This window comes from Raphanus sativus, chromosome 9, assembly GCF_000801105.2.
Source record: "Raphanus sativus cultivar WK10039 chromosome 9, ASM80110v3, whole genome shotgun sequence".
NCBI lineage: Eukaryota > Viridiplantae > Streptophyta > Magnoliopsida > Brassicales > Brassicaceae > Raphanus > Raphanus sativus.
The window spans coordinates 5,446,416-5,460,142 of NC_079519.1; the positions used below are offsets into that span (position 1 = coordinate 5,446,416).

The 13,727-nt window shown below is 38.8% G+C and overlaps 2 protein-coding genes across 2 annotated transcripts; both read right to left on the reverse strand.

The window, feature by feature from the left end:
• Positions 1-2,808: 2,808 nt before the first annotated feature.
• On the reverse strand, positions 2,809-4,868 carry LOC108828033 (L-type lectin-domain containing receptor kinase I.7-like). The gene has a single exon (XM_018601577.2). It carries the CDS (start codon positions 4,836-4,838, stop codon positions 2,817-2,819), a length of 2,022 nt encoding a protein of 673 aa, XP_018457079.2. The 5' UTR covers positions 4,839-4,868; the 3' UTR covers positions 2,809-2,816.
• Positions 4,869-10,293: 5,425 nt separating this feature from the next.
• On the reverse strand, positions 10,294-13,631 carry LOC108828032 (uncharacterized). Its single transcript, XM_018601576.2, has 5 exons — positions 12,836-13,631; positions 11,672-12,447; positions 11,166-11,521; positions 10,862-11,080; positions 10,294-10,774 (listed from the first exon to the last, which is right to left on the reverse strand). The coding sequence occupies exons 1-5, from the start codon at positions 13,520-13,522 to the stop codon at positions 10,428-10,430; spliced, it is 2,385 nt and encodes a 794-aa protein (XP_018457078.1). The 5' UTR covers positions 13,523-13,631; the 3' UTR covers positions 10,294-10,427.
• Between the last annotated feature and the right edge of the window lie 96 nt (positions 13,632-13,727).

A 13,727-nucleotide genomic window follows, 5' to 3' on the forward strand; every position in this document is an offset into this window, starting at 1 on the left:
TAAAAAACAAATCAAAACATAAACTATATAAAATAATATTATATTATAAAATAAATGATTTAATAATTCAGTAAATTATTTTTCGGAATCGGTGAAGTATTGTTCAAGTGAAATATATGAATTTGTTTATCTTGTGGGTCAACATTTTGATGATAACATATATACTTCTTGAGCTTGATGTATGCACAAATATTTAGATCATGTAAGTAATTCAAATTACAAAACGAAAAAAAATCCATTTTAAAATGTTTTTAATGCATAACTTTTTTGAATTAGAAAATTGCACCAATTAAAATTGTAAGAAAACTCTAATTGTATTTTTAATGATAAATATTTAATTTAAATAAAATTTATTTTTATGAAATTTTTGGAAACATAAAGTACTTGGATTAATTGTTAAATTCTTATAAATTGAATGTACTATTCATAATTATTCACTAAATAATAAAGGAATCATTTGTGACTATTTTCTTATGGAGTAAGAAATAGAGTGATACATTGGAGTAAAATCCTACTCCATTTTGGAGTTACACCAATTTGAAGTAAGATATGGAGTAATATATTGGAGATGGCCTTAGAGCATCTTTATCGGTGGGACCAAAAAAAGTCCTCCAAAACTATTTTTTTATAAATTTTCTGCTTTAAAAAAAAATTAAAAGTGAATCAATGATAGACCACCACGTGTCGTGGAGCCCACAAAACAAGCGGAGGAAGCAGCAAGGACGTCCTTATCTAAGGAACTTTTCTCCCTTGTCTTTCTTTGTTTCGTCCTTTGTGGTCTCCCCCTCCTCCTATGGACGCTCTAATGACAGCTGATATTGATGCTTTTAGACCCAAAAAATTAAGCCCCACCGAAGACTGATCCAAACATGAACCGAATATCAAACGTACACATTGCGAAACATCAAATCTAGTTGAATAAACCGATTCATCCATAAAGGTCGCCGAATGCGTGGAACTGAAAAACATGGCTGGATGATAAGCAAAACTTTTAACCAGAGTTTATAAATCCGGATTGGAACGATGGTCAGGCCGATTTTAACCGCGAAGAGGACAATAATTCAGATTAGATTAATACCAGAACCTAACTAAAGTTAAACCGATAAAAATTCGATAACCGGCGATCCAATGAACCGTCCTGATTCGTATATATAACCCAAAATTTTGTCAATAAACAATTAAATTCTTTTCTTTTAAAGTAAAAATAGGTTTTGTGTGATTAATAAAATATTGTCTCGTCCTTTTTTGACGTCTCTCAAGTATTGTTTTTATATACTTCTTACTTTGTTAAATGATCACTTGTTTTGTTTAAATGATCACTTGTGTTACAAAATTTAATAATTGAAAATTCAAATTTAAATGATCACCTATTTCTTGCTTCTCATTAGATAGGTGATCCGTTTTTGTCGTGCTTGTGGTTTAAGCTTTTTTTTTTGCTGTGTACTTAGCAATGGAAAAGAGTGATTTAGAAATTATATTTCACCAAATTCAACAGAATTAAACAAAATTTGGCGAGAGTGAAGGAAGAACAAACTGATGCAAAAAGGTTCCTCTAGAAGTTCAACACGCAATAAGAAATTATTGAAAAAAATGAGGATAGAGCAAAAAAACAAAAAATAAGGGAGAAGTAAATAGGCAACTTCGCGATTTCGATGACAGGTGAAGGTTCTACTCAAGTTTGTGTGCCTCAATGTCAGAAAAAGGTCAGTATAGATGTAAACTCATACTTTAAAAGGGATATAAAAAGGGTTTATTTGATAAATAACCAAAAAAGTGAAATTAGATTTTGAGAGAGAGTAGAGAGAAACAGAAAGAGAAAGTAAGGAGAGAGGGTGTTTTAATTTAGTTAGTGAATTTTGGTTTTTGTTTTGTATATTGGGTGCAATTTCCTTATAAAAAATCAGACACAACCAGCTATAAAATCATGTTTTCAAAGCAAGGAAAAGATTCATGATGCTAATATGGCTATTGCATTATTTTTCTATGATGTATGCCTATGAATACAGTCAACTCTTAGGTTATATCAGCTTATAATCAGCCAAAAGATCATAATGCTGATATGCTCTAATATTTATAAGAATATATGCATAATGTTTACAAAAGATCATAAAAATCAGGTACTGTTCCAAAAAAAAATCATTAACTTCAGTTTAATCCAATATCAAATCTGATCGAATCACAATGGCATGTGGACTAAAATATTTTGGTTTGCCTCTTGTCATCGGTTTTTTCTTGCTTCTGTTAATGAGATTTGAATAGCGATCTGAATTACACCGACAAGAGTTCGGTTGCATTAGATTAAAAAAAAGTAATACTAATGCAACCTTGTTGAAAAATCACTGCACTTAATTAAATCTTGGGTACTTTCATGTTTTAGAATCAGATTTTGGATAATTAAATATTTTCAGGTATTTTTGTGTTTTGGATTTTTTTTTGCTGAATCCGACATGACTCGAACCAAATCCGACCCGAAACTGAACCGAATCCAAACCAGAAAATTCTAATTATCCTATTAGGTCTAATTATCTAAGATCCGACCCGGTCCGGGCTTAGTAAGACCCGAGCCGGTCCGGAATAGAGAATTTTAAATTATTCTATTGGATCCTAAACTTTAAGACCAATATGACCTGGACTGAAATGACCCGATCCGAACCCGACCCGAGAATCCGAATACCCATACCTACTTCTACCAGTGAAACTTAATGGAGAATGTCACTGATGAACATGGTTTGAGCATACAATGAAACAAACATTATATCGAATAGAAATGGTTGAATAATAGCCCATGCCAAGACAAGGAAAGTTGTTAGAAACTTTCATCGTCCATTCCCGTAGAGTACTGTATGAGTAATAAACATTGAGGTGTTGGATAAGGAAGAAGCCAGTGATTGTGATTCGAGCGAGAGCAGTTCTGGTGAAAGCGTTGTTGGAGTGAGAGCTCCAATTCCCGGAGAATATGGCCAAAACTCGGGCAATGCTAGGTTTCCATTTAGATATTGCACCACTTGCTCCATGGACGGTCTTGCATCTGGAGCAAGGTTTGCACATAGCAAACCAATTTTCAGAACCCTCTCCACTTCTCCGGATGAGAATTCTTTCAGCCTTGGATCCATAGCATCAAGCAAAGAGGACCCTCTCCAGCATTCACAAACCCATTTGATCAGAAAACGCTCTTCAGCTGGCACGCGAAGCTCCACGGGTCTCCTCCCACAAGTTACTTCAAGCAAGAAAACACCAAAAGCGTATACATCAGTTCCAGTGGAAGGTCCAAATGTTGTGACCTCAGGTGCCATGTAGCCAACAGTCCCAACTGCAGCTGTTGTGGTTGGATCAGCCCCTCTTTCATACAACCTCGACATACCAAAATCACCCAACCTTCCGTTGAACTCTGCATCCAACAAAACATTAGAAGCTTTGATATCTCTGTGTATAACAACCTGGTCAGCTTCTGTGTGTAAGTAACTAAGAGCTGACGCAATGTCTTTGAGAATGGCAAATCTTCTCCCCCAGGGGAGAGTAGGTCCATCATCATTAAACAAGTGATAATCAAGGCTACCATTTGGCATGTACTCAGAGACCAGTAATAACTCATGTTTCCTCCTGCAATACCCAAGAAGTGGAACCAAGCTCCTGTGTTTTAAACTCCTCATGCACACGATCTCAGCGACGAATTGCTTCATACCTTGCTCACCGTCATGTGCTACTTTCTTCACAGCCACTTCTCTCATCTCTGTGCTCCGAGGGAGTGTTCCTTTGTAGACTTCACCAAAACCTCCTCTCCCAATAAATTCATCTTTACTGAACCCTTTTGTTGCTTTGTATAAAGATTTGTAGGAATACCTGAGTGGACCATACGCATTTTCCCAATCCTCTTTTACTTCGGCATACAAGTTTCTCCTATACATATACGCCCCAAAGAGAAGCCCCAAAACAAACAAAGCTAGTAAACTCAGCAGAACATCAGACAGCAGAGATGTATAGTTTCTTTTATTGATTGGATGAGGGGCTTTGGGAAGTTTTGAGATGTCAATCTTCTGCAGCGACGCCATGAGTTTGCTAAAACTCCACCCGAGTACGTACTGGTTGACCACGCCTGACCCGGTTGAACCAGAAAACCCGACAAACATTCTTCTGCCTTGCACAATCTCGGTAAGATTGATGGATGTCGATGACAACAGAGGTCGGCTTGGTTTCTTGTTATGAAGAGTAGCAATTGAAACGTTGAGTGTTGTTCCTTCGTAGTCTACCCAAACCTGGATAGGATCGCCACTCACGAGTTTCATGTCTATCATCCGACCTTCTTTGTCCGAGAAATAAGAAGCGGGAGCAGCAACCACAGACACCGCACTGTTCACATCAATCCCAACATGATTATCATTGATGTCGAGCACATCCACAGCTTTGGCAATATCAAGCTCAACAGCCAACACACGTGTCGAAGCAGATCCATTTGCGTTGAAAAGTCCAAAGTATCGAGATGGTTCCGCGCCTTCGAAATCAGTGGAATGAGACACGAAAAACGCCATGCCATGGCTACTCACCTCACTTACAGAGACCAGCGCGCACACAAAATGCGTCGAGAACGAGACTGGTTCGGATGGTTTGAACTCAATAGGCTGCTCGAAGAAAGCACGACCTATTTGCGTTGTCGTTGCATTCGTGAGTTGCAAGACATCTTTTTTTGGAATGATTTTTGCACCACCCTGAAGGTGGATACGATGGTCTCCTTGGTCGAAGCCGTTGTAGACGAACGTTGTCTCTTGTTGGAATGACGTGCAAACACAATATATCATCATCCAGATGGTGCCAAGAAGCGCTCCTCGAATCATTGGGAACATAAAGAATTTACGTTTTTTTTTTCTTTTGCTTTTTCTCTCTTCTCACAGTTTTCTCTTCCACTGAATATATATGAGACGACAAGTCCGATATATATATATATATATATATACCCCCTGTGCAAAACTTCCGGAGTCCTGACATAGTCAAGACAGTATAAATGAGTTTCATGAAACAGAACAAAACAAAAGGAAATTGGTAAATAACGTGTGTTGATGGGGCTTTTATATTATTTAAGAGGAATATGCCAAAAATTATGTTTTGAGAAGAAAAGGTCGACGGTAAAGCTGCAACCAACGTTACTAATAAGTTGAAGTGTTGGGGTGGTTTCATGAGGTCAAATCAGTGAAACTGTCAAGTTAACGGATAGCACGTCTAAAGTCTTCTATACGGTACTATGAACTATGAGGCGTCATTGACACTAATATACTCCTACTAGAGAATAACAATGAAGATAATAAGCAACTCTCTCTATATAATATGCACGTTGTACGCTATTTATTTATGTCAAGATCAACTTTATCGGACAATGACGATTTCAATCATAGCTATTTCTAAAATATCCAAATATGCACTAGGCATGCAAATGTGATTATTGTATCCTCGTATCCAATTCATTAAAATCCTAGGTTCAAAAGATCAGCTAAAGGCACAAGCATTTGAAACGACAGTTTACCAAACTTTTAGAATATATATTTTCCTTATAATATTAACTTGTTTCAAGGGGCAAAATGGAAGAGGTCATAACTTTTACCTCTCAAGGGATGAAACATACATGTCCCCCTCACCTATTAGAGTTTGCACATGAACATGTATCGGCGTCTTGCATTACGCAAAGGCAACAAAATCTACGAGAGGACTTTATGAATGTTGTGAATAAAGTGACCACCCCATAACACTGTTTCCTTCTTTGGTTTAACGTCTGTGAATGTCACAACAACTCACAAGCAATACAAAAATGGTCAACAGATTTAACACTAGATTTTAACGTAACAATATCATAATCGGACAACCGTCCTAAGTAGGGATGTCAACTGGACACTCTGTCCATGGACGTCCATGTCCAAATTAATATGGACTAATATGGACATGTCCAAATTTGTCCAAAATATTTTGTTGTCCAACTGGACAACGCCCAAATACGCCCAAAGATCAATGGACAAGACCAAATGGACATGGGCCGTCCAAATCATTAAAATGTCTAGGGTTTTTAATTGGGGAAAAATCATTTTTTTCATTTTGCCGTCACTCTTATCTCTCAATCTCATCTCTCTCGATCTCAACTCTCAAGCTCTCCATGACTCCATCTCTCTCGATCTCGAGCTTTCCTCTCTGACGAAAACCCATCTCCGTCGAGCTCTCTCTCTCTTCTCCGACGAGCTCTCTCTCGATCTCAAGCTCTCTCTATCTTCTCATTGTAAACCCATGTTTTTTCTCTTGTTTTTTTCTTCAGACAGCCCAGATTCTTACAAGGCTTCCAGGTCACAAAGCTTCTGTCATCGACTTCGCTCTCTGTCTCTTCGTGGTGGGTTCGCTACTTCGCGTGGGCGTAAAGAGTTGATGGGAAATCGCTGTTCTAGAACTGGACATCAAGACCAGATTTGGGCGTAATGAGTAATGTTTTTTAAATCAAGTTGGCGAACTGGACTCCATGGACAGTCCAACTGGACATAGTCCTATTTGGACATGGACTATTTGGACATGGTCCTATTTGGACATGGACTATTTGGACATGGACATATTTGGACATCAAGACCAAAAACGCCCAAAAAAAAAAAGCCCATCTGGACATGTCCAATTCTGTCCGGACAGCCCAATTGACATCCCTAGTCCTAAGTATATATAACAGTAAATACAAGTAGACTACTTTTTTTTTGAAAAAAAGGCTACAAGATGACTACTTGAATATGAATAAAATGTGACAGTTAAGAAAAAATGTGACAGTTAAACCTTGAATAAGATCAAATTGTCTATATCTTACAAATCTATTCATAATTAGAATATCATAAGAGAGATGCCTCGTTCAATCTATATAGATTATCTACAGTAGCAATTAACAAACAAATGTTCCGTCGTCCATTGTCGAGTATGTGACTACCATTAAGAAAGATTCTAGAGATTTAAACTCTACATTCAAGGAATGTAACCATAACCACAAAGTTACAACCTTTTCTCATCAGAGTAGAGAACAATATAAGAATGTTACAGAAATTTTCAATATGAGCACTATAATTAAAAACCTGCAAGCTTATTCAGTAAAAAGCTCAAAGCAGATAATCACATTTCATCTCCGCCACAGCTTCTTAGCTACGAGAAGTTTGCATTGTTGAAAATCCAGTAGATAGAGACCAAAACAGCAAATCTATCTCTGCTAGTCGAAGAAATAGTGGAGCTGTTGAATCTATCTCGCCGGTAGCGCGCGAGCAACACCAAGGCATCTTCAGGGTGGACAATACGAGAAAGACGACAATGCACAAAGTGTGGAATTGCTCCTGAGTGTTGGTAGAAGACAGAAAATTCTAGTTATGCATTTCCAAAAGACTTTCTATTTTAGAATTTTCAAAATTTTATTTTTAAAGTTTTAAAGTGTTTTTCTTTAAGCGGATGTATCCAAGTGAGAGTTTTAGGTAATTTGTATTAAAATGACAAATACACTGTTATTCAAATATAAATTTTAAAAATTCATTTAAAATTTACTATTATTGAACTTGACATTTCGTAAAGTACTCTGGAATCCACTGTTACTGAAAATATTTTAAGTTGTGAAGTTATAAAAATTTTAGGTGATTTTAAGCTGTTTGAGTGGAAAGCTTAAAAAAAATTTAGGTGATTTTAAAGCAATCCTAAGCCAAAAAAAACAGAGGAGAGCTTAAATTGAAGACTTTTTAGAAGCTGAGATAATCCATACTCATGAGTCAGACAGATTTGCTCTTGGTCTTGGTCTTCTAGGAAGAATGAAAAGAGATCGAATGTAAATGCATGTGTTTATAAAGTCCACGACATGCTTGATTACCTTTTCGTGGACTTTATAAACACATGCATTTACATTCGATCTCTTTTCATTCTTCCTAGAAGACCAAGACCAAGAGCAAATCTGGCTGACTCATGAGTATGGATTATCTCAGCTTCTAAAGTCTTCAATTTAAGCTCTCCTCTGTTTTTTTGGCTTAGGATTGCTTTTCTTTCAAACTTTTTGTACAAGTACAAACATTCTCATTTGATAAATGAAATTCACATTCTTATAAAAAAACAAAATATAGTTTTTTTCTCTAATCTGGTAACGTAAAAACTTAATGTTAACAACAGTCGCAGTTTTATAATTAATCCAACTCTCAGACTATATTCTTTTTAATCAATCTCAAAAATTTAATTATATCTTTTTCTCTCTCTGTTTTCCAAGTTGACAAGTTTTGTGTTAACAAAAGATGGACTCTGTGGCAAGTAAATTTGTAAACTGATGTCCTTAGGTCTTTGAAGAAGTGTCATATTTAAACTGATTGAAGAAACTTAGTATCCCTCCACGTCTTAGAACAAATATAAAGCTACACTGATCCTAAATAAAATCACTCACAGTTTTGAAATATTATACCTGAAAACTGGGAGACTACTACTAAAACATAACCGAGATTCATATCAAATATAAAGGAACTCTCATTCACTAACATTTGTGTATAGACACTTACACCGTACTTGTTTTCGCCCTTGTCATCTCCTCATGCGTATACTGCAACATAGGTAACATATATGTTGCCGTAAGCTTCGGATGTGCCTTATATTCTCGTGGCACCCCCTTACCTCTGTATAACCATTCCAAGACTCTGTTAAATCCTAGTGGAGGCTTCTCAAAGCTGTTCGGATATTGACCAAACCTAATAACAGCAGCTAGGTCATGCATGAGCATATCCTCCTTCATAAGTTTGTCCTTGAGGCAAGGCTGGCTCCTCTTCTGCGATGCAACGTCGGGATCATAAGGACTGTCCAAATAGTACTTCTCGTTTATCTGATACGATGGCGTGACCTCCACGCTTTCTTCGCGGGAACCGTCTAAGAACGTTTCAAACTCCTCTTTTAGAGACGTGTCTTGGCATATAATCTCGTCGAGTTGTTCCATCAGAGTCTCGATATCATCTGACAACGCTAACGCACTTATAAACGCTTTGTACACACTCTTGCCTAGGGCTTCGATTTTCTTGAAGAACCCTATCGTACGCTCCATGTCTGATTCCGCGTTGTCTTTCTTCGTCTCATTGTTTCTTATTACAGGAGAGGCAAAACCCGATTTAAGCTGATGGAACTCGTCGAGTAAACCTTTGTGATCACAGAGAATCGAAAGGAGACTGTTTTCGAGTCTGGTGTAGGTTTGATAACCAGATCGATAACGCTGAATCGCAGAGCAGAATCGATTGAATATGCCTGTTCCATCGTCGGCCTGTTTCAGTTTCACCATGAACTCGAAGATTCTTTGAGTCTCTTCCTCCGAATAATCAGTCAGAGTTTGATAAGACAAGTTTCTCATGATTGTTGTTGTTGTTGCTTTCTTGTCTCTACTATCGATGAGCGGCTTTGAGTTTTATGATGAATTGAACGAATGAAGAGGGGGTGGTAACGAGTAGTGTATTTATACTAGTGTAGGTCTCTTTGCTTATTTCCTTTTTTGTTTTGTTTTTGCATTTATCCTGATATACCAGAGTTACATTTATTTTATAGTTCCTAGTCCTGTTTGCGTTTATAATATTTCCTTTTTTAGTCGGAATTTTCCGTAATGTTATGGATGAGGTTGTTTGATATTTTTTTTTTTTGATATTACTGTACTTAAATATGATATTTTATTAACTTTTAATTTATGGAGACAAAAATATTTGCATAAGAAAAGAAATCGATATACAGTATGTAATTCTATAGGTTAAATATTTCTAATCTATGTATCAAGAAAGCGTGATTGGCATATTCAAGCAAATTGTGCGGTTACTGGAGAAGGATTGTATGATAGGCTTCATGGATTGCTCAGCAAGTTACAGGTAAAGCTACAAAGTTAAAAGAAGAGAAAAACAGAGTATTCTTCTTTGTTTCTTACTCTAAACCCTTAGCTGGATTTCATCTTCTTCATCGTGAACATTGAGGTTATATGGCAGGATATCTCTTCATGGTATGTCTTTTGCTTCTCTTCACTCTTCTCTTTGATTTCATCTGAAGATCTGTAGATGAGTTTTGCTTTGATTTACTTTTGCAGAATCGAAACCCTTATAAACGTAACTGGTATCTGTATCTGAAGTTTTCTCTGTTGTTGTTTGTTGTAACTCAGGAGTGTTTTATTCTGGGTTCCACGAGTTCACCTTTTTTTTGTCAGGAGATGCAGCTTCATTGTAATTTGCTTATCGGTGATTTAAAAGTTCTAGGTGTCAGTTTCATAATTGACATTTATATGCAAAGCAAAGCTTTTACCTTCAAACACAAGGATTCTGAAAATACCCACTCCTGAATCTCCAAAACTCAAACGCAACAAGAAGTCATAGAAACATATGATCCACCAAAGAGTTTACAGCCGAAAGATCATAGACCAAAAGAGAGCAACTTTGGTTCCAAAGTACACCTCAATAGTCATCTGAATCGTAAGGGTTCGTGTAATCCTCGATTTCATAGCCGTCCGAGTCATATACTGTACCGTCCTCTTCATAAGTTTCAAAGTATGGGCAGTCGTCCACTTCTTCTTCTTCTTCTTCTTCTTCCTCAGGAGGAGCATAAACTCTTGTTGTCTCATTACCAGACCGGTCATTACTCTGTGTGAAATGAGCATTAACTCTCGTCGCCTCATTACCAGACGGGACGTTACTCTGTCTCAGATGAGCTGGTTGACCCGTTTCCTCATCAGAATCATCATCCGAGTCGTACAATTGCTCACGGCTCCTGGGAGACAACATATGTGGGAGAAAGATCTCACCTACATGATCATCAGAGAGTGGTTTTGAGTACGAGAAAGCTTAATGAGATTCAAGGGTTTTATAGAGATTTACAAGGGCAATATTACCCTTGTTATGGTGGTCCAAATTAAAGGGGTAGTCGTCCACTTCTTCTTCTTCTTCTTCTTCCTCAGGAGGAGCACTAACTCTTGTTGTCTCATTACCAGAAGGGGCGTTACTCTGTCTCAAATGAGGTGGCTGACCCGTTTCTTCATCAGAATCATCATCTGAGTCGTACAATTGCTGACGGCTCCTGGGAGACAGCATATGTGGTAAAAAGACCACACCTACATGATCATCAGAGAGTGATTTCAATACGAAAAAACTGATGAGATTCAAGGGTTTTATACAGATTTACAAGGGCAATATTACCATCTGGCAGATCAAAGAAGGGATCAAAGGGCTCATCAGGATTAACATCATTCATATGATGCCCCAAATTAAAGGGGAAGTCACCATAGTCGTAATCAAAATCTTCATCAGTTTCATAATCTTCATCATCCTCCTCATCATGATCATCAAAGTAGTTGTTAGGCGCCACATACACACGCGCTGGATCTTGACGCCTGATGTATGCTTCATCAAAGTAGTTGTTAGGCGCCACATACACACGTGCTGGATTTTGACGCATGATGTATGCTTCGTCCCAGATCGGGCATCGCTTAACACAAGTCCCTGTTTTTTTGTTCCATCCTCCTCCACAGTTGTAGCAAAACTCATGCCCACATCTGACGCAAATACCAAAAGGAATATGCCACCAATATTGTTAAACAGGGAAAGAATGAAATGTAAACCACGTGCTAAAATTTGATGATCTGAATCCAAAGGTTATCAGGATGATAAAAGTGTTGTTGATAGGTCGATAGTTAGAGAGATACCTGCAAGTGATGTGATTGCATCCTTGACTAAGTTCGATCATGTGTTGGCACTTGCCACATTGGCGCCACATTTTATTATTTGCCAGAGATTTTAGCTTCACATCATCTGCTGGAGGATTAGGATGCAGTTTCTTGTACTCGGCGCATGACAGCTTTCCATGCCACGGTACTTTGCAATCCACACAGAAGAGGCCACGACATTCGACACATCTCCTGACTCCAGATGCAGGGTAAGCAGACAGCAAGGTCTTGGCAGATTCAGATATCTTGGTTTTGGACATCAAAGCGGAACACCTCAGGTAAGGACAGTAGACTCTCTCAGTGACCGGTATTGCGTTCTCCTTGATTCTTTGCTTCCACATTTCACCCAATTTTGGAGTCAAAAGCTTGCCACATGCATCGATAACCATCTCAGACTTGCATTTATCATGAGGACAATTTGGAATCATTCCGTGAAGCAGCTTCACCTCTACATGTTGCTTCACACACTGAAAGCAAAAGCGATGACTGCATTTACCGATAGAAAACATGCGCTCAGGATCAATGTCGTTAAAACAGATAAGACACTCTTCTTTCCGAGCTACTTTCGCTTGGCGGGGACTTTCAAGAGGGGTTGCTTGCGAAACAATTGATTCCCTAGCAAGTTTATAAGCATATTTCACTTCATTTCCAGGCACCAGAACAGCTTGACTAAAAGAGAACTGTTGCCTGATCCGTTGCAAATCATCTATTAGCATGGCAATCTTCTTTTGCTTAGGCGTCCAGCTTCCCCTGACCTGCATTCAAATAAAATAAAACCTTATGAAACATAGGACATGGAAAGCTAGGTAAAGAAAGCATAACAAAAAGGGATTCTAAAACCATTGCACAAAACACAAGCAAATGACCTTAGAACTTCCAGTCTACTCTCTAATAGCTAGTGAAGGTAGCGCAACAACTTGTTTATATTGCCAAGCAAAGAGAAACAACAATGGCTTACTAAAATGATCACGGTATGGAAAGGTAAAGTAGTCAGTGCGACTCTTTCAATCAGATTAGCACATCATCAACACACACATTAGCTACATCAACAGATTCTAGACACAGATTAAACAACAGCAAGAGCAACAACAACAAAGGCAAGTGAAAGCGAAACGTAACAGTGAAGAAAATGAAAACTTTTACGTATTGGAAAATCGGAAATGAATCACAGAAGATAGCAACGTGTTTGATCCCCAGCTTGGAGGCTTCGGTCAACCCTCGCGTCAACGCCTGAATCTCCGCGCCCTGACGATTCGCGCCACGGCCAACCAGCTGTCCCTTGGACTCAAACAACAGAGCATCCCTCTGGTCGCAAATCGCGACCCCAAACCCAGCCACCACGTCACTCACCTTCCCCTTACCACTCCCACTCGCTTCGTTCACCAAACCCTTGGAGTAAAGCCTGTACATCAAGTCTCCCCTGAAACTCCCCTTGGCGGCACCAACCTTCGAGCTCCCCTCCCCGGCTGATTGCGCCGGACGAACAGTAACAGCCGGAGAAGGTCTCTTACTAACATTCGCAGAAGCATTCTGGAAGCTACCGACTTTACTGTTAGGGTTTCGATCACCAGTGGTTGTTGTGTCGTGAGCTTTCCCTTTTCCTCTCGAGTTACCTTCGCCGCCGCGACGCACGTTCTCCGAGCCACCTCTCGGCGTCGAACCGATCGCCTCCTCCTCCTCCACGATAGCGAATCCACACCTAGCGACAACGGGAGGAGACGGTGGGCGGTAAGGAGCACGAGATCGGGAAGAGAGAGAAGCCGCGATGGCCTCCTCCATCTGCAATTGGAAAGCGTAGTCGGAATCGGAATCGCGACCCAAGAACTCCATAGCTTTGCTTGGCAGCAGCGATTCAAAAACACTGTGCGTCCCCTTCTTCGTATGAGTGACGAGTGATTTTTTTTTACCTTTTAGGCTTCGCTTTACGTCGCAGTCGTTACAGGCATAATTTTTAATATAGAGAGAGGAGGAGACTCTCAAAATCCGCACGTGGGTTAAGTCCACGCACGTGTGTGAAAGGCTAGTAATTTGGTAC